The 22,047-nt window shown below is 43.3% G+C and overlaps 1 protein-coding gene across 4 annotated transcripts in view; it reads right to left on the bottom strand.

The window, feature by feature from the left end:
* The window catches only part of Kirrel3 (kirre like nephrin family adhesion molecule 3), a 584,241-nt gene that overhangs the window by 80,074 nt on the left and 482,120 nt on the right, over nucleotides 1-22,047 (bottom strand). For all 4 annotated transcript variants that reach the window (XM_008834600.2, XM_008834586.2, XM_008834590.2 and 1 more), the window contains exon 5: nucleotides 21,744-21,893. In XM_008834600.2, coding sequence (XP_008832822.1) covers nucleotides 21,744-21,893 — 150 coding nt within the window. The remainder of the gene's footprint in view (nucleotides 1-21,743; nucleotides 21,894-22,047) is intronic.

Here is a 22,047-nt window from a genome sequence, read left to right as displayed (position 1 = left end):
TGCCTAAAACATTGGTCTAGGATAATCATTCTTAAACTTTTGGGGGCTGAGAATGTGGAGCCTATTTCAGAAATGCACACACGCATTCTGATTCTGCATACAACTTTATAGTGCTAAAAAGCCCCATGGCAGAAGCCATTCTTGTCAGCTGTTCACCGCCTCTACTACTGCTCTCCTGATCTCACGTGCTGTTGAAGAACTCAATAATCTTTCCCCCTCATCTCCTTACTGTCTTTTTTCAACTCAGCAGCTAGGAGATTTAAAAAAATATTTTATTTATTATTTTTATTTTATGTGTATGAGTGTACTGCCTCCATGTATATAAGTGCACCTATATCGTGGTAGTGCCCATGGAGGTCAGAAGAGGGCGACAGGTTTACAGTTGTTGGCCATTATGTGGGTGCTGGGAATTGAATCTGGGTCCTCTGCAAGAGCAACCAGTGCTCTTTACCGCTGTGCCATCTCTCCAGCCCTGAGGGGATTCTTTTTAAATGTGTCAGATCCTGTGGCTCCTCTGCTTAGAACCCCTCAAGACTCTACTTTTTTACTGTAAGGATTTAAGGAGGGATCTGAGTCCAAGAGCCACTCCTTCCCTTCCACAAAGCTCCTTCCCTTCCACAAGTCTTTGTTTAAAAAGTACATTCTAAGGTGGGATGTGGTGGCACATGCCTTTAATCCCAGCACTTGGGATACAGAGGCAGGCAGATCTCTGTGAGATTGAGGCCAGCCTGATCTCCATGAGTTCCAGGTCAGCTGTAGCTATAGGGAGACCCTGTCTCAAGAAGACTTAAAAAAATTCCATGCTACAGAAAAATCTGAAATGACCAAATCAAATAGAAAAATTGAATTAATAACAAAAATTTTCCCATAAAGGCAACCCTAGGCTTAGATTGCTTTATTGATGACTTCTAGCAAATAGTACCAATCCTTCACAAAATCTTCCAGAAACTAGAAGAGGGAAACTTTGCAACTCATTCTCCAAGACCAGAAGTACCCGGATACTGAAGATAGATAAAGATATTTTTCTAAAAAATTATTTATTTGCACACCTTTAGTCTCAGCACTCGGGAGGCAGAGGCAGGCAGATCTCTGTGAATTCAAGGCTAGCCTGGTCTACATAGTGAGTTCCAGGTCACCTGGGGCTACAGGGAGACCCTGTCTCAAAAACACCAAAAAAATTATTTTTATTTTACATATCTGAGTGTTTCGCCTGCATGTATATATCACGTGCATGCAATACTCTCGTAGGTCAGAAGAGGGACTCTACAAGAGCAATGAGTGCTCTTAACCACAGAGCCATCTCTTCTATCCCACAGATAAAGATATTATGGGAAAAAAGGATGATGGACTGCTGTCCATCCTGAAAATAGATGAAAACTCCTCAATGAGACATCAGCATACCAACTGTAGCAACATATAAAACATATCACATGTAGTGACCAAATGGGATACTTTTATCTTGAGAACTTCAGGTTGGTGTGATAGCTGAAAAACCAATTAATATAACATAACATATTAATAGAATAAGGAACAAAACCCATGTGATCATGTTAAAAATGCAGAAAAGCATGACATAAAATCTGACACCATTTAAGATAAAAACTGTCAACAGAGTAGTCAGTACAAAGCTATAATTTGATAGAACAAATATGCTCTGATGCCCTGTTGTACAGTGGAATGACTATAGTTAGCAATAATGTAATGTATATTTCAAGATAGCTAGACCAGGGGATTCCAAGTGGCCTAACTATAAAGAAATGTTGAATATTTAAGGTGATGACTATGCTAATTAGCTTGATTTGATCACTTCATAACATATGCATGTTTGAAATATAACACTGTACCCCATAAACATGTGCAGCTATTATGTGTCAATTAAGAATTAGATAAAAAACCCTCTTAATGAAGTAGGAACAGATGGATACTTCCTCAACCTGATACACGGCATATATAGAAATCTTTCAGCTGGCATTATCGGGTATGTGAGATGCTTTCTCCTCTAAGCTTGGGAGCAAAGCTAGGATGTCTGCTCTTGCCACTTCTATTCAGCATTGGACTGGAAGTTGTAGCCAGTACAATATGGACTGGGAAAAGTAAAACAATCTTTACTCACAGATAAAATGATTCTGTATGTAGAAATTCTTATGGAGTTCAGAAAAAAAATTAGAAAAAATTGAGTTAGCAAGGTTACAGGATACAAGATCCATATACAGATGGTCCCTGGCTTACAACATGATGATTCGACTAATGATTTTTTCACTTTATGAGGGTGTGAAAGCAGTATGTACTCAGAGAAACTACATTTTGAGTTTTCATCTTTTCCTGAGCTATTGGTATGTGGCTCTACATTCTCTCCTGAGGCTGGGCAGCAAGCCACAGCTCCCAGGCAGCTCCGTGATGGTGGAGGTAAACAATTGTCACTATAGTTTACTGCGAGGCTAGGTGAGGACATTTCTTGGTTCAGGAATAGTCAATGCATTTTCAGCAATTAAGGAGTTTATTGACATGTGACCCCAAAGAAAGTTGAGGTGCACCTATACAAAAAGCAATGAATAATCTGAAAATGAAATAAAAAACTCAACAGCACCCAAAAGAACAGGAATACATACAACAAAAGACCTCCCTTGGATCCTCAAACCCACAGACGCTCCTGTTATTTGAAATGACATGATATTTATTATACCCTATGCACATTCTCCTACATACTGCACACCCTCTGTAGATCACTCATAATGCTGAATACAATGTAAAATTTTATGTGAATATCCATTACACTGTATTATTTAGGGAATGATGACAAGAAGAAAACCTGTTTGTGTTCCATACAGATGTAATCCTTTCAAATAGTTTTGTGGATGCAGAACTTTCAGAGATGGCGGTTAACTGTATTTCCTTTCCTTGTTGACCTCAGTTGACCTCTCTGCAATATGGGTTCTCTCCAGTATGCTAGTGGAGAGAAGGAGCAGAAGGTGAGAGAATGGTGTGTTTGAGGTGGAGCAGAGAGCTTTTCTGGGGATGGTGTATGACCCTCACCTTTCTCCTTCCTCATCTCCATCACTGGACTTGCCACCTGGGTGATTTCTCAGCTGCTAATGCCTTTCCGGATGCATTTACACATGGAAAGTTCCTTATATAAACATTTACAAATACCTTGATTGACTTGTGCAAATGTGACTCTTGTTTGGAAGTCAGTCTTTCTCAGGTTGTAGGGCTCAGCTGTTTATTTTGGAAGGGGGCAGCTATGTGGGTTTCTGTGGCCTGTGAAACCCCCTCCCAGAAAAACCTGCTTTATATAGTCAGGATAGTGTTCAAGCCTAGAGTTACAGGGTAAGAACAGCAGGCAGTACCCAGGAGTGAGCCTCAATGGGAAGGAAAATGGATATGGTGGGTTTTGCGGTCTGACTTCCAAGGGACAGGGGCTGCCAGGAAGGGTTGTTTTCCAAAGCCTTTGGTTCACTGTCTTGGACAACACTCTGACTCTGTGGGCCCTGAGATCCATGAGGCTCCAACAGGCTCCTGCAATTCCCAGGGGCTGGAAGGAAGGTGCACCATCCATGATTGTATTTGGGAGACAGTCAGTTGTAAGTCTGAGCAGTTGGAAAGGGCGGGTTCAGATTCTGGCTTTTTACCTTTCTTGTGTGAACTTGGGCATGGTAACGAATCTTTCTGGATGGTAGTTTCCTACTCCCATAAAAGGGACATGGGTCAGCCTGACAGTTTGGCAAGAGGAACTGCCAGGGTTCTGGCTGGCAGAGGGAAACTCACTGGAGTTGCCTTTTCTCTCCATTCAGAACCAACTGATGTGCTGCCATTTCTCTAGACGGATGGATGATGTGTCCAGTGGCACTCATTCAGGGGCAGCTGCCACAGGTTTGGGACCATCAGATCCTGGGCTAGGAGTCTGAAGTCATGTGCCATCTCTGCCATTGTCAGTACCCTGTTCAGCTGATCAGAACTTCTTTTGAGTGAAAGCCAGTGTCTTAAGCATGGGCATCCCAGCTCTGGTGAAGCTCCTGCCCTTGCTCTAACACATTGCCATGTCTCATACCATCATGGAATACATTTTTTGTTCCTGCCAAGGAGACATGACTCACCAGCTATGTTAGAATTATACTGATTCTCAGCTTATCTTTCACCCAGGTGACTCCCTAGCCTTGGAAGTCCTTCCCTGTTCCATATTAAGCCATGTCTCTGAGATACCTTCCATACTTGGCTTCACATGGAATTCCTTCAGGGGGGTGTTTGTTTCACTGCCATTGCCTGGACCTTTTAGTATGCTCTCTGGATGCTGAGATATCTTTGCAGCTGGTATGTGTGTGGCATGATATTGCCATTAGGAAGGACATCAGGATTTGCTTCCCTTTCTCAGTCCTTTTGCTCTGGGTCATTTCGTGACATTCCTGTGGCACATCTAGATTTTGCCAACAGGTTTTCAGGATTTATAGGGTTTGACTGCTATTCAATGACTTTACCTACCTGTGACTCCCTCTTGGGACAGTGCTGCCGCCCTGGAGCCAGAGCCGTGACTCCACATTCGCACTGAATTTTGTTCTGGGCTAATATTCTCCCTGCAGTGGGAATTCTCTTTGCAGAGCCATGACACACTATGTTGTGGGGACATTGGTTAGAACTGACCACATTCTAGCTCTTTTCTCTGTATCCTCCTCTCCCTTGGGCCAGTCCCCATCCCCCAATTCCTAGAACTAAGCCCCAGAATGAGATAGCTGCTGTCATCATCCCACCTCTGGGAATAAATTGATTTTCTCCCTCTAGAAACAGGTATATGAGAAAACTCAGCCTCTGCTAGAATACTCCAAGAGACAGAGAGCTCATCACTTCACTGGGCTCCGATGCAAAGTCTTTTAAATTTTAATTTTTATTGAGTTTTTGTGTATTTCATACAAAACATTTTAATCACCTTTATACCCCCTTCCTCATCTGCACCCTCCCATAGTCCTGCCAGATTTCATGCATTCTGTCACTTATGTTAAGTTCTGTTGAATCAAGTTCTTGTACCCAGACCTCCCTCAATGCAAGTTCATCCACTGGGGTCTGGTCAGCCTACCTAGAGTCACTACCTTAAAGATCAGCTCTTTCTCATCCAGCAGTAATGAGTTGCCAATAGTTCTTCAGCTAAGATTGGGGCCTGCTGCCAATTTCCCCAGTTCTATGCTGGAGTTTTGACTGCTTGAGTTTGCATGGGTCTTGTGCATGCTGTCACCATTGCTGTAGATTCATATGAGCAAAGTCCCAGGAGCCTGTAAGACTCTGTTTCCATATGATCATGCACTACCTCCCTGGCTCTTACAATCTTTCTGCCCCCTCTTCTGCAATGGTCCCTGAGCCCTGGGTGGGTGGAGTTTAATACAGGACTCCTGTCCAAGGACCAGCACTCTGCAGACTTATTCTCTATGCTTTGGCTATTTGTGGCCTTTTGTGTTCATTGCCCTCTGTTACATGAGGCAGCTTCATTGATGAGAGTTGAGAGATACATTAGTATTCTCTCTACCCCTTGTTCCACTATGTTTTGTGAGCCTTAGGTGTATAGGTTCCATTGTAGATGTGTCACTTAGGATTGGGCATTTCACAGACACTTGTTCTCTGTGTGTTACCAATTATAGAACTCTGTAACCGTCTCCTTCTATGCAAAAGAAACTTTGATGATTGGTGACTGGCATACTTGTATATAAGGATTTGGTGCTGATTCACAAATGAAGGAGAACATACATTATTTGTTTTTCTGAGTGTGTTGCTTCACTTAGTATAACAGTTTCTAGTTGCATCCATTTACCTGCAAATTTAATGATTTCATCTTTTTTTTTTTTTTTTACTGCTGAGTAGAACTCCTTTATGTAAATACACTACATTTTCATTATCCATTCATCAGTTGAGGGCACTTAGGTTGTTTCTGTTTCTTAGCTATTGTGAAAAGAACAGCAACAAGCATGAATGTACAAGTATCTCTGTAGTAGGATGAGTCCTTTGGGTATATGTCAAGGAGTGGTATAACCAGATCATATGGTACGTTCAGTTTTAGTTTTTAAAGAGTTCTCCACATAGTGGTTGCATGAGTTTGCAATTCCACCAGCAGTGAATGAGTATTTCCCTTTCTCCACATCCTCTCCAGCATTTAGTATCATTTGTTCTCTTGATCTTAGCCAGTCTGACCTGGGTAAGATGAAATCTTAAAGTGGTTTTAATTTGCATTTCCATAATTACTAAGGATGTTGAACACTTTTTTTTTTTTGTCCTTTTGAGACAGGGTCTCCCTGTAGTCCCAGCTGATCTGAACTCACTATGTAGACCAGACTGGCTTTGAACTCACAACGATCTGCCTGTCTCTACCTCCAGAGTGCTGGGATTAAAGGCATGCACCACCACGAACACAAACACTTTTTAAAGGGTTTCTTAGCCACCTTTATTTCTTCTATTGAGAACTATCTGTTCAGATCCTTAACCCATCTTTTAATTGGGTCTTTTTTTTTTCTTGATTCTTTGTTTTTTGGGTTCTTTATGTATTCTGGATATTAAACCTCTGTCAGATGTGTTGCTGGTAAAGATTTTCTCCCATTCTGTGGGTTTTCTCTTTACTTCCTTGGTTATTTCTTTTTCTGTGCACAAGCTTTTTAGTTTAATGAGGTCCTACTTGTTAATTATTGGCCTTAATTCCTGGGCAACTGATGTCCAATTTAGAAAGTCCTTTCCTACACTTATATCTTGTAGGGTGCTGCCTATACTTTCTTTTAGTAATTTCAGGTTTTACATTGAGGTCTTTGATCCATTTGGAGTTGACTTTTGTGCAAGGTCTAGTTTCATTCTTCTATAGGTAAAGATTCAGTTTTGCCAGAACCATTTGTTGAAGATGCTGTCTTTCCTCCAGTGTGTGTTCTTGGCACCTTTGTCAAATATCAGGTGGCTGAAATTCTATGCACTCATGTTTGGGTCTTCGATTATGTTCCATTAACCTATGTGTCTGTTTTTGAACCAGTACCATGCTATTTTTATGATTATATCTCTGTTGTATAGTTTGAGATCTGGTATGGTAATCCCCCCCAGCATTGTTCTTTGATTGCTTTGGCTTTCCAAGGTCTTTTGTGATTCCATGTGAATTTTAGGATTTTTTTTTTCTAATTATGTGAAGAATGTCATGGGGATTTTGATTGGGATGGCATTGAATTTATAGATTACTTTTGGTAGGATGGTCATTTTTACAATAGTAATTCTTCTAATCCATGAGCATGGGAGGTCCTTCCATCTCCTGGTGTCTCAATCTCTTTCTTCAAAGATTTAAAATTCAAAATTTAAAAATTTTCATTATAGAGATCTTAATATCTTTGGTCAAGGTTATTCCTAGATTTTTTTTTGAGGCTATTGTGAATGGGAGGGTTTCCCTGTACTCTTTCTCCAATTGCTTGTTATTGATAGATAGAAAGGCTACTGATTTTTGTAGATTGATTTTGTAACCTGCCACTTTGCTGAAAGAATTAATAATTCCTAGGAGTTTTCTGGTGGACTTTTTAGGATCTTATTTTTTTATCTATTATTTTTATATTTTTATGTGTATGAGTGTATTGCCTGCATGTAGGTAAGTGCACCCGTGGTGCAATGCCCATGGGGAACAGAAGAGGCTGTTGGATCCCCTGGAACTGGAGTTACGGACAGTTGTTAGATGCCATGTGGGTGCTGGGATTAGAACCCCGGTTTTCTGCAAGAACAGTCAGTGTTCTTAACTGCTGAGCCATCTCTTCAGCCCCAGAGCTTATTTTTTAAATTTTTTAAATTTATTATTTTTATTTTATGTGTATGAGAGTTATGCTTGCATGTAGGTAAGTGCACCCGGGTTGTGTAAAGCCCATGGAGAAAAGAAGCAGCTGTTGGATCCCCTGGAACTGGAGTTACAGACAGTTGTTAGTTGCCATGTGGGTGCTGGGATTCAAACCCGGGTCTTCTGCAAGAACAGTGTTCTTAACCACTGAGCTATCTCTCCAGCCCCAGTTTTTGGGATCTTTTATGTTTAATATTATATCATCTGCAAAAAGGGATAATTTGACCTCTTCCAATTAGTACTCCTTTAATTTCCTTATCTTGTCTTATTGCTCTAGCTATAGTTTCAAGGACTATATTAAAAAGGAGTGGAGATAGTGGGCAGCCTTGTCTGGGAATGCTTCCAGTTTTTCTCCACTTAGAATGATGCTGGCTGTGGGTTTGTTGTATATAGCTTTAATTATGTTGAGGTCTGTTCCCTCCAGTCCAATTCTCTCTAGGACTTTTAACATAAATGCATGTTGAATGTTGTCAAAGGCCTTTTCTGTGTCTATTGAGATGACCATGTGATTTTTATCTTTGAGTCCATTTATATGATTTATAACATTTGTTTACTTACATATATTGAACCATCCCTGCATCTTTGGAATAAAGCTGACTTGATCATGTTGGATATTTTTGATGTATGTCTGTATGTGGTTTTCAAGTATTTTGTTAAGAATATTTGCATCTATGTTCATTAAGGATATGGGTCTATAGTTTTCTTTTTTGGTTGTGTCTTTACGTTTTGATTTTAGAGTGATGCTGGCAAGGAGTTTGGGAGTTCTCCCTCTGGTTCTATCTTTTTGAGTAATTTAAGTAGTATTTGTTGTAGATCTTTAAATGTCTGGTAGAATTCTGCTGTGAATTCATCTGGACCTGGGCTTTTTTTAGTTGGGAAGTTTTGTATTACTGCTTCAATTTCCTTATTTGTTATGAGTCTGTTTAAGCTCTTCTTGGTTTAGCTTTGGTGAGTCCCATGAATTTAGATATCCATCCATTTTTTTAAGTTTTCAAATTTAATAGAGTATAGTTTTTTAAAGTATCCTGTAATACTGTTCTGCATCTTTTTGGTGTATGTTGTGATGTTTCCCCTTTCATCTCTGATTTTGTTGATTTGAATTTTTTTTTCTTTCTTTTTGTTAACTGGGCTAAAGGTCTATCTTCTTTATGTTTTCAAAGAACCAGCTCTTACAGTCATTGATTCTTTGCATTGTTTTCTTTGTTTCTATTTCACTAATTTCTGCTCTGATTTTTATTATTATTTTTTTCTCATATGCTGGGATGGGTGTCATTTGTTCTTGCCTTTCCAGGGTCCTGAGTTGCAATATTAAGTCATTTATTTGTGTGCTTTCTGATTTTTTTTTTTTTTACTGTAGGTATGTAGAGCTATAAACTTCCCTCTTAGAACTACTTTAAAAAAGTCCTAGAGGTTTTGTTGCATTGTATTATCCTTTTCATTTAGTTCTAGAAATACTTTTATTTATTCATTAATATTTTTATTTGACCCATTCATCATTCAGGAGTGTGTTATTTAATCTTTATGAGTTTGTACAGTTACTAGAGGCTTTTTGTTGTTTATTTTAAGCTTTATTGTGTTGTGATCTGATAGAATGCATGAAATTATTTAAATATGTTTTTGTATTTGTTGAGGTTTGTTTTGGGCCCCAGTATGGGGTCAATTTTAAAGAAACTTCCATGGGTTACTAAATAGAAAGTATATTCTTTGGTGTTTGCATGGAATATTTAGTAGATGTCTGTTAGGTCCATTGGATGTATGATATCATTTCATACAGTTTCTTCTTTGTCCAGTTGACCTGTTTAATTGAGACAGTGGGGTACTGGAGTCCCGTACTATTACTGAGTTGGGGCTAATCTGTGTCTTAAAGTCTTGCAGTACTGTTTTTATGAAATTGGGTACAACAGAGTTTGGGGCATATATGTTCATGATTGCGATGTCTTCTTTGTCAGTTGTTCCTTTCATCAGAATTAAGTGACCCTCTTTAAGTTTTAGTTTGAAGTCTATTTTGTCAGATGTTAGAATTGCAGACACTGCTTGTTTATTAGTGCCATATGCTTGTAATATTTTTCCATCCTTTTACCTTAAGGTAGTGCCTATCCTTGAAGATGAGAAGAGTTTCTTGAAGACAGCAAAAAGATGAATTTTCTTTCTTCATCCATTCCACTAGCCTATGTCTTTTGATTAGGAAGTTGAGGCCATTGATTAATTTAGAGTTATTATTGAAAGATTATTAGTTACCATCATTTTAGTTTCTGTTTGCATTCTTGGTCTAATTTTGTTTCTACCATTATACTGTCATTTAATTTCTTTCTGTTGCCTCTTGGGTATAGGTGTTCCTTCAGTCTTTTGTATTGCTTCAAGTATTCTCTGACAGGCTGGTTCAGTAAACATGAATTCTTTCTGCCTTTTCATGTCATGGAAGATTTTTCCTTCCCCTTCAATTATAATAGACATTTTTGCTGGGTAAAGTATTCTGGGTTGGCATCTGTGGTCATTTAATATGGGGAATACTTTGGTCCAAGCTTTTCTGGCTTTCATAGTTTCAATGGAAAAGTCATCTGTAATTCTGATGGGTTTTCCTTTACATGTGACTTGTTGTTTTTCTCTTGCAGCTTTCAGTCTTCTCTCTTTGCACTGTACAGTTAGTGTTTTTACTATGATATGCTGTGGGGAGTTTCTTTTCTGGTCCTGTCTATTTGGTGTTCTGTGTGCTATTTGTATGGGCATGTCTTTCCTTAATTTGGGGAAATTTTCTTTTTTAAAAAAATATTTTATTTATTCTTATTATTTTATGTGTATGTGTGTATTGCCTGCATGTATGGAAGTACACCCATGTTGTACAATGCCTGTGGAGGTCAGAAGAGAGTGTCAGATCCCCTAGAACTGGAGTTATAGATAGTTGTTAGCTGCCATGTGGGTGCTGGGATTTGAACCTGGGTCTTCTGTAAGAACATTCAGTGTTCTTAACTGCTGAGCCATCTCATCAGCCCCTGGGGAGATTTTCTTTTACAATCCTGTTGAAAAGCTGGTCAATACCATTTATCTGAGATTATTTTCCTTCCTCTATGCCTATGATGCATAAATTTTGTCTTTTCATGGTGTCCCACATTTCCTGCATATTCCATTCCTGGTTAAAAAAATTTTTTTTCATGTTCTTTGCTTGAGCAGTCCACTTCTTCAGTTTTATCTTCCAATCTTGATATTGTTTCCCATTTCATTCATTCTATTGGTAAGGCTTTCTCCTGTTGTTTCAAATTGGCTTATTGAGTTTTTCACTTCATTCTTCGTTTCAATCTAAATTTTCTTTGATATTTTTATCTCTTTTGTGCATTCAGTCAGAAGTTTATCATTGTCTTCTTTTAGTACTTTAAGCTGTTTGTTCTTTAAATTCATTAAATTCTTTGATCATATTTATGATTGTTCTTTTTTTAAAAAAATATTTTGTTTTTTTATTTTATGTGTGTATATTGCCTGCATGTAGGTACATGCACCCATGTCGTGCAATGCCGGTGGAGGTCAGAAGAGGCTGTCAGATCCCCTGGGACTGGAATTATGGACAGTTGTTAGCTGCCATGTGGGTGCTGGGATTTGAACCCAGGTCGTCTGCAAGAACAACCAATATTCTTTACTGCTGAGCCATCTCTCCAGCCCCATGATCTTTTAAATTCTGTGTCCTGGGTTATCTCTAGGGGATTCTCATTATAGAACTCTTCTATAGGTCTGGTGGTGTTCAGTAGGAACATATTACTTTGTTTTTTTCATATTATTATTTTTTTGTTGTGGCTTTTGCACATGGATTTCTTTTGTTGATTGTGATTCTGTCATGAAACTCAAGCCTTCCTTTGTTGAGTTGAAGTCTGATTCTGTTTGTTTGCTCTGGTTGCTTTCTGATTGGGTATGAAAGGCTGGTTGGTCTAGGCTTCAGGTTCTCTCCTTTGATGTTATATTAAGGGACCAGATGGCTCTAGTCAGGCTACTCAAGGGCTCTCCAGGAGGGTGAAGAGGCCCTAGCTAGTTAGGAGCACTTTAGACACCTCAGATGGATAGTGCCAAGATCCAAGGAGAGGAGATGGGAGATGGATGTGCTGGTTCCTACTAGTCAGCAGGGAAGCCTAATTCCTGGAGCAGTGAGAGGGACTGTAGATGGTCCCAAAGCAGGGGGTATGGGCACTGCATGATTTAGGAAGCTCACCCCTAGGAGGCCTAGCCAGGCACTCACATAAAAAGCATTCACCTATAGCTCAAGGCTTGGGTTATGGGGGTGAGGGTAGAGACAGGTGATACCTGGAAGCTCACTGGCCAGCCAGCCTAGTTAAATTGCTGAGTACAAGCTCAGTGAGAGACTCTGTATAAATAAATACATAAATAGTGAAGAGTTATGGAACAAGATACTCAGTGCTGACCTCTGGCTTTTACATGCATGTGTACACATGTGCATTGCGCTTGCATACACACTACCCCCACCCATCCCAAAGAAAGACACTACACCCTCTGCCTTGGTGGTATTCTGGCCTGGTATGGGCTGGGTGGGCCCCGGCCCCCTCCCTGCTTAGGCTCAGGCTTCTGCGCACTCTCCCAGGTCTCCTCTCTCCTTGGCAATGACCTCTCTGAGTCTGCTGTGGGTGTGTACATGTGTGACTTCACCTCTAAACTCTCTCCTAAAGCCCCACCCTCCTTCACCCCACTGGCCGCTGGGGGAAGGCTTCTGTTCAGCAGCAGTTTCCTTTCTCATTTCATGCTGTAATGGGGATTCATTGCCAGTTTTAAATCCATAATTTGCCGTGAAAGCCTTGTCTTGGGCCAGAGCTGAGGTCAGATTGGAATGGTGGTGAGCTATATTTAGCCCTTCCAGGGCTCCCTGTCTTGCTTAGCCTCTCCAGACTTAACCTAGGATGGTTCAGAGTCGCGGGGCTGACACCTGGGATGCCAGGAGAGGGGCAGTTTATTCTCAGATGTCCTGGCAGACCTTTGCCCCTCCTGTCTGTGGTGACCCTGCATTTCATTTGTTATTGGAGGAATCAATAGAGAAGCTGGGCTCAAGCTGACAAAACAGTGCTCTAATTGCTCCATTCTTTTCTGCGTAAGGGGTGCAAGTTGATACTTTCAAGTTGTGCATTGCCCAACAGTGACTGATTTCCTTGACCAATGTTCTTGTGTCTTTCCAGTAAGGGGACACTGATAATTTAGCTAGGCTCACATTGCCTGTTTTCAGGAACACATATGTACCTATGTGCACTCCAATGCATTTGTACTGAGTCTAAGGTGTCTGTGTACATGGTTACTATTAGTGCCTAAGCAGAAGACCTTGCAAATGACGTTGTCAGCTGGGAACCCTGAATGAGGAGTCCAGCAGGGCACCAGGATAGAGGTGGCCCTCTCATCTATGATTTGTGAAGCTTGCATCAGTGTTGGAAGCAACCCAGGCCAGAAGAACCAACCCTGTGGAAGGCGGAGTGGGTCAGGGCTTGGTGAAGGCAGCTGGATCTGAAAGACTGGAGGAGAAGGACCTGTGTTGCATAGGGAAGTCCTGAAGCAGCTGGTTCCACACCAAATGCAGACTCTGGAGGATCAAGTCCTGAATTTTGCAAAGCTCTGTGGTGTGATGCTTGCTGAGTGTGCTTAGCATCTTTCAGGGTCATGCTTGGCTAAAGCAGCTGAAGGACACATTATCCTTGCTTCAGGAGCAGGGGAAGGCGGACTCAGGGAATAATGCCCCAGCCAAACCATGAGCTATTGTAGGAGAATCATAGGTGAACTACAGTATGGATTTGTATTTCACTTTCCTAAATCCTGTTTTATTGCAGAGATGGTGGCTGGAGCTGTTAAACATGTCTCACACTGGGCAGTGGCAGGACTGGGGCAGTCCTGGTGCTCCTGCCTTCCTGGCTGGGCTCTCTGTCCTATGTGGACCTGGGGAGTTGCCACTGCCCTGTGTATGTTCCTATCACACTTCAGGAAGGCATGAGGGAAGCCCTGGAGAGCCTCAGCTTCCTGGTGATAGAGGTAGGGACTTTGGGGGGTGGGTGGGAAGAATTAAGACTGGTGGCATCTCTGAGTAAGGAGGCTGAGTCTCCTGTGTGCAGCAGACCCTGAGTGGGCTCCTAAGAAACTCTCTGAATTCCCTTGTCCTGGTGTTGAAAGCCCAAGAAGCTGAGGGGAGGCCCATGTCCTCTCCAGCTTTAAAGCAGTGTTGGGTTTCCAGGCCACCTGGGAAAGGTCATGGTTCCCTTCTGGAGCCATGGGAGTGGCTTAGACCCTGATCCCTACTTCACTTCTCCCCATGGTAGATGGTTCTATCTAGAGAGTGATCCCACATCCCAGTGAAGCTGAAAGGAGGAGCATCACAGTGGGAGGAAGTATCCAGAGTAACCTAGCTTAGCAGGTCATCTCCCCCATAAGCCAGGGACACTTTGCTACCCCTGTTTGAGCACTCTAATTTGAAAGAGAGGTACTTTTGGTCTCCCTAGCCCCCACTTGTGCTTCCTTTGCTGCCTGCTGGGGCAGGTGAGTAGAATTAGATTGGGAGGGAAGGTGTGGAGTGGAGAGAGCAGTAGGGGTGGCCTGGGCCACCCAAAAGGGCAGAGTAGGAGAGAGAAGGACCTGGTGGTGGTGGGGTGTGTAGGAGAGGGGTACACATTTGCTGAGCCTGGCTCCCATATGGAACTTTGGGAGATAAGGATTTTTTTTTCCTGCTCTTCTCTCTCATTTCTGGCTTGTTTGCTGCCCCTATTTGGGGGTGATTGAGGGTAATGAATGTGGCAGGAAACAGGCACACAGCCCAAATGAGATACAGCACCTAAGACCAGGCCAGAGCCCAGGCAAAACAGGCTTAATAAGGAGATAAGGAAATCAATTCTGCTTGTCTTCCTGCCTGCGCCCAGGAGGGGCCTTCAGGAATCCATCTCCCTGTCTCCCTTCTGTGTAGACAAGCTTCCCTAAGACAGAGTCTGGTGTTCTGGGAAGAACAGCTCACTGACTGGTGTCTCTAGGCATTGCACAATAATAACAATAATGGAAATAGCTAATATAATATCAGCCATATGCTTGTATGTCTTGTTGCATATCAGGCACTATTTTGAGACATGCTTGCATATGTCGTTCATTAAATCCTTCCTATCACCCAGTGAAGGCAGTATGATTATTTCTCCCACTAAATACACAGGCACAAAGGAGCTAAGTAACTTCATCAAGGTTACACCACTGGTAAAGGAATGCAGCCACGTTTTAAGTGTAGGCAATCTGACTTTCAGAGTCTAGGCTCCAAACCATGAGAGACTATCCTACCTTTCTAAATGCAATACAACACACCACTGCATCACACAACACAACACCATACAGCACCATATCACATATCACATTATACCATATAACACCATATCACATGACACAATACCACACAATAGCATACAATACCATATTACACAACACAGAACAATACCTCATACTATACCACACAATACCATATAACACAGCACCACACCACACAATACCATGTCACATATCACACACCACCACACCATACCACATAATACCATACAATGCCACACTACACAACACCATATCACATAACACCACACAATACCATGAAAAGCAACATTACAATGCACAGCATTACACACAACACCATAACCAACCACACTACACAATACTGTGTCATACAATATCATACTACTTAATACCACACTATATAACACTATATCATATAACACAACACCACACAGGATCATATCACACAATACCACACCACACAACACCATATCACACAACAAATACCACATCACAAAACACTACACAATACCATGTCACACATCATACTACACAACATTTAACACCATATTATACAACACCATATCACATAACACCACATCATGCCATGTCACACATCATACTATGCAACACCATATAACACCACACCATATACCACATCACATAAGACCACATCACATAATAACACATCATATAATACCACTGTACAACACCACATCATGCAACACCATATCACATAACACCACACTACACAACACCATATCACACAACACTACATCATACAACACCAAATCACACAATGCCACATCATACAACACTACATTATACAACACCACACTGAAAAACACCACGTCACACAGCACCACATCACTCAACACCATATCACACTGCAGTATACTATACGACTCTTGTGTGTACTGCTATCTGACAGCACTATTCTTTCTATAATTCTCCCCCAAACCCTGTTGCTTCAATTGCCCTGGTGAACAGTCATTGAGCACCTAGCATATGCTCCCATTCCAGGCATGAAGAATGCTAGATGCTTCTGGCAGACTCCGTAGAAGAGGCAGACAGAAAACAATTACTCTCAATGCAACATGTGTGTTGTGGTCATTGAGCACAAATGCCAGAAGGAGCACAGAAGATGATAGTCAGGCTATGTAATCTTCAGGGAAGTCTTCCTAGAGGAGGTGCTGCCTAAAGTGTGTCCTGCCAGATGGCCATGAATTAGCCAAGGGAAGAGGCAGGAAGGGTGGTAGGAAGAGCTGGAGACAGGCCCAGAAGCCCCATGAGTGGACCAGTTGGTAGGAGCTGATGGGTGGTGGGGTCATGCTGGAATGAAGGCTGATGGCATGCCTTGGGCTGTTGTGGGCCATGGGGCCATGGTAGGAGTTCATGGGTTCTGGTCTACAGAGACAAATTCTTACACCCACCTCTCCAAAATGCTTCAACTACCCTTATTCCCTTGCCATTTCATGTCAGGTAGCTGTGGGTAGATTTGTCTCCACTAGTGTCTACACTCAGAACCATCGAGAAGCCAGTACCTTCATGCTCTGTAGGAGCTCTGCATCCAGCACTGGGAATACTGGTTATTCATGACTCATCTCCGTACCCATCTACTCAGACAGTTTGGGGACTGGGAACTGGGAGCTTGTGGTGGTTAATCTTTGCTGTCAGCTCAACTGGATTTAGAAACACCTAGGAGCCACACCTTTGGGCATGCCTGTGAGAGCATTTCCAGACAGGTTTAGCTGAGGAGGGAAGACCCAGCCTGAATGTGGGTGGCACCATCCCATGGGCTGAGGGCCCAGATTGAATAAAAGGAAAAAGGAGAAAGACAACTGAGCACCAGCTTTCATTTCCCTCTGCTTCCTGACCTAACAGTGATAAGGAATCTGTGCCATCAACTCTACCACCTTGGATCAAGCTGGTTCCAGCTGCTGTGCTGTATCTCCTTAAATGCCAGGGTAAAATAAATCTTTTTTTTACTTTCTATTGCTTCTGTCAGGTGTTTTGTCACAGGAAAAAGAAAAGTAACCAATACAGATCTGTTGCCCACTATACAGATGTCAGAGAACAACTTAAGGACATGGAACAGATTAGAGCTTGTTTGCCCTTTTAGTGTCTGGAGCATGGCATCATGGTAAAAGATGCACTCTTTATTTGAATGAACTTAGTCTCCATCTTAAATAATTCATGTTGAATTAGGAAGCTTGATTTCTAATGGGAATCACAAAGATAGCAGAGTTAATATTAGAATGGGCCAGGAGGAAGATGGCGATGAGAAGAGAGGTTGGGAAAACCCCCTTTTTAATAATTGACCTGACATGCAACACCCTCTCCCCACTTCTGAAACCCCTCCAACCCTGCTCTCTTTTTTCTTCTCCATGGCATTTATTGCCAGGGGAGATGCTTATGACACTGTTTACTTGCTGAATCTATTTGTCAGCTGCCTCACTCCCTGCTAGAAGCCAAGTTTTACCAGGGCAAGGATGACTTTGTCTTTTCCTTACCTATGAATCTTGAGTGTCTAGATCATGGTAAGCACTCAGGAAATATTTCTTGATCAAATCCTTGGCCTCTACTCCCTCCCCAGGCTCTCCAGTTCTTTGCTACCCAAGTCTTCAGGTAGTTAGATCAAGTGTAATGGTGCCTTATGGTTCTGACCCTGTCTGTGGTTCCTGTATGTGGGGAAAGTGTATGCCATTTGTATGTGTTCATGCATGGGAGTAGAGCTTTAAAATGGGCGGTGTTTCATTATCTACAGAGCATGCACATATGTGTTTGATGTTCATAACTCTATGAGATTGATGTTTTGAGTATCCTCGATTCTAGGAGAGGTATCAGAAACTTCATTCATTCATTCATTCACTTAAAAGCAAACAAAACACAACTGAGTACCTGCTCTACCAGGGGCTGGCTAAGGAGTTGGATCAAAGAGGCCCAGCTCTAGCTCGAAGGACATTGCCCAGTTAGCTGTTAGTGTTCTCCTTACTAGCCTGGGACTCCTCTTGCTTTACAACTCTGTATGAGTACAGGAGGGTAGGGCAGGGGTCTTATGATATCCATCTAAGCTGAACTGCTGCAGAGATGGCTAGGTTTGTGTGGAACCTTGGTACTGAGCGAGGTCTGGCAGTGAAGGCCCACCACCAACTATGGAATCCCAAGGCCAGGTGAAACTTTGTGACGTCACATCTCCCAGCCTCAAGGTGGGCTACAGTCTAAACCATCCTAATCAGTTACCTTCTCAGCTTCAGGCTCCACACGAATCTTGGCTCTAGTGGAGAATGGCCCATTTTTCTAAAATACTTGATGTAGTATGTTGGACTCCTGGCTGGAAAAAGGCCTTTTGGGAGCAGGACAATTCTTAGACATCAGCTGTTTAGTCACTTTGCATTGTATAGACCAAGAAACTGGGACCCAGAGAAGTTGAGTAATAGGATCAGGATCACATAGCTGGCTCTGTCTGCAGCCCTTTCCTCCATATCAAGGCTCCCTGAGTTGTTGTATGGGTGTTAAGATCTCTGTGTTGACGTGGACTAAGTCAAGTACAGCTCTCAGCAGCTGGCTGGGTCGCTGAGGGAACTCAGCCCTCCTGTAACCTGGGATGTAGATCCCTTGTCTGTGGTGCTCAGTTTCATACACTCAATTCCTTCCCTACCCTTTCCTCATTCTTTGACTCTTCCTCTGCCTCCCAGGGAAGCAAAACCTCTGTTCAAAGTTGCGTTGTGCCTGATTGCATCTGAGCTCTGAAAACACAATGCTAATTAATGTGTCTATGACTCTAGGCTTGGCTGGCGGGCTGGTCCCCATGCCTTCCCTGCAGCTGGGCAGGCTTGGAGAACTGGCCCCCTGGCTTCTCTGAACACGATACCAGCAGATGCATATTTTAACAGTGCACATCTGCTGGCTATATAATGTCTCGTATTTGCCCTCCTTACTTGGTGCTTTGATGGAAGACCCCCAGGGGCCTCTCTGTGTTCCAGCCAGAGTGTTTGCTTTGCGATTTTGCCGGAATACCATCTGATTCTGCCCTCACATCTTCTGCAGGTTCTAATCAAGCTCTTACTTTATTTAATTAAAAATCTATCTCAGGCAAATACAGACTAAATTAGGAACCTCTTTCATTCCTGGAACACAGGGAAGGCAGTCTTCCTTTGGGAACTGACTGGGACATTTTCCTGGGCTGAGATGTCACTGTGAAGCAGATGGGGGGTGGAGGGGCTTGGTTGCTAGGGAAGGGAAGTGGCTAGGTCAGAGTCTTTAACTCTCCAGCCTATCCTTAGACCAGGAGCCCTTTCCAGTGGCCAGGTTGGCTTCCACGTTAGGGCCAGTTGGAGGGAACTTATACCTACAGAAACTCAGCTGAGCAGAGCCCTGCAGGACCAGTGGCCTAGAGGAGATCTGTAAGACTTGGAAAGGCCTACAGGACTAGCCTGGGATAGGGTGATGGGAAAACAGTAGGGGCAGGCATGAGGGGTTCCAAGGAGCCAGAGGCTCTGACTGCCTCTTCTTGCCCAAATCTATTTTCCTTGGGAGAATAGCTGATGTATTGGGATGCCAACTCAAGCTTCCTTCTTGCTTGTAGGAATTCTTCCAGAAAAACCTGCTGACCTCCAGGCTTGAATAAATGCCTCACCTACACAAACTCAACTCTGTGCCCTGAACACAATGCCAGCCCAGGCCATTGGCAGAGAGAAAAGAGTGAAGGACTTTTAGAGGTAACCCAAAACAAAATTGGGTCTATTCATATTGGATCCTGAGGCTCTGTTCTCAGAAGCCTGGTTCTTAACCAGCTGGAAAGATGACATTCAGCTGGCATTTGGGACCAGGAGACTGGGCAAAGAGCATTGTTCTGGAGTTGGAAAATGTGGACTTGATTTTAAATGCTAATTAAGCTGTGTGACCTCCTGCGAATGCCTTTGCCTCTCTGAATCTCTCTATTAGCTTATCTGTAAAGCACATGGAATCATTTGGAATTTCACTACAGTGGGCTTTATTGTCTGAGATACTAGAGAGCAGGGAGGCCTAAGTAGCCTTCCTTGGCTGATGAGGCTGCGATACTTCGAGGACCAGATGGTCTCCCTTTTAGCTCCTGCATGAAGTTAGAGGAATGGACAGTGCTTAGGCCCTCTTTTCTGGCATTCTCTGGATGCCTCTTGGAGAGGTGCAAGGGAACAGACAGAGGTTCTTCTGAGGATGGGAGCTGATGGTGAGTACCCTACAACTTCACTTAGCAAATGTGTTCTGCCAGTTTTTGGTCAACCCCCAAACACTCCAACCCTGAGTCCTTTCCATCTCCTCTTCACCCTACACGGGACTGCAGAGTCCTCCTCAGTTTATTCCCCATCTCCAGGGGAAGAGGGAGCAGCCACTACTCCTTGTAGTGTCCTTGTGCCTCCTCTCGAGGCCCACCTCTGGCCCCATCACCCAGCTCCTTTTCCACCCCTTTCCTACCAGGCAGAACAGATTACCAGGCTGGAAGTTGGTAAGTTACTGAGATTCCCCTCCATGCTTCAGCCCAGGCCAAGCTGGTAAGTGGTCCTTCGGGGCCTCTCTGCTGTCTCACTTGGAACCATGTGCCCCTTGTGTTCGGCTGTGGAGATCTGAAGATAACCTGACAGGCTCTTAAATATTTTATCTCCAAGCAGCATTCCAGTTGCCGACCCTGTCATCAGAGCTCCACAGCAACTGCCATGAGGCAGCCAGGGCCAGGGCTAGGGCTTCCCTCTCCTGCCTGCCCAGGCTCTATCCACACGTGCCTGACAAAACACAACCCGCAGAGGCCAGGGAGGTGGTGCAAGGGCCTTCAGCAGGAAGACCCTGGCCTAGGCCTTCTGCTTCTTTGAGCTTCAGTTTCTTACCTGAGGTAACAATCCCTGACCCAGTTTGGGGGAGCTCTGAGTGTTACAGGAAACTGCTTGGCATTTGTGTGGGGTTATTGCTTATGGGCAAGGACTGCTTCCTCATAACTTACTTCTGTGGAACACCTGTCCAGAGGAAGATGATGATTTGGCTGAACTCTCAGTCAAAACTGGGCATCCTTAAGGAGTCACTGAACAAACCCCCACCCCCATCTCCAGGCAGATCTGTCTCAATGAGGGAGTGGGGACCTCTTCAGGAGGTCTGTCCCAGGGACACTTGAAGGAAGACCAAGGGGAAAAGAAATGGTTGTAATAAGGACCTGAAATGAAGTCTCTTTGGAATGACCTGAGAACCAGGATTCCCAGGGGACCAAGGGTCCCTGTTAACAATGGTCATTGTTAATCCCTGTGAGTGTAGAAGTCATGGGAGATCAAGCTTGAGGCTCATTCTGTGGAGAAGTAGGCTTATAGGGCTTTGCTGGCCCCTTCAGAGCTGGAAGAAGGGACCCTCATCAACTTCCTAAAGTGTAGCCAAACACACTAGGTAGTCATAGGCCAGTGGTGACATGAAATCCTAGAGTGGGAGCCTTCACTTGTCCCATTTGGGTGGGAAGAAAGAGAAAGGGACACTATGAGGGCAACTGTGGGTGGAGCCTGATGGGATGGTGCCCAGTGGGGAGTCACCACTCCCAGTCAGCCTTGCCAGAAGGACCCTCGAGTAAACTGAACTCTTGCAATTTCCCAGAGTCCTCATGTCATCCCTCCATTCATGTGTTCACATGACTTACCCAGGACCGTGAGGCGTGCAGGGCGGGACCGGATGGCAGCTTGGATGGCCTGGCACTCATACACCGCATCGTCCTGCAGTTCAGCCCTCAGGATCTTCAGGTGGTGCTCCCCTGACAGATGGTTCCCCACCACCAGGTACTGGGGATAACCTGAGGAGACAACAGGCAGATGAGAGAGATAAAAAATACTTCCCTAGTTTATTTCCAGGTGGCCATCTGGAGGTGTTGCAACCCCTGTGAACCTTTGCAAAACAAAATATATACTCAGTAAACAGTGACTCAGGCAGAGGCCTTCCTGTCTGAC

Source organism: Nannospalax galili, unplaced genomic scaffold (assembly GCF_000622305.1).
Source record: "Nannospalax galili isolate Female #2095 unplaced genomic scaffold, S.galili_v1.0 scaffold690, whole genome shotgun sequence".
NCBI lineage: Eukaryota > Metazoa > Chordata > Mammalia > Rodentia > Spalacidae > Nannospalax > Nannospalax galili.
Note: the sequence above shows the minus strand (reverse complement) of the source record. Positions and strands in the feature narration are given on the sequence as shown.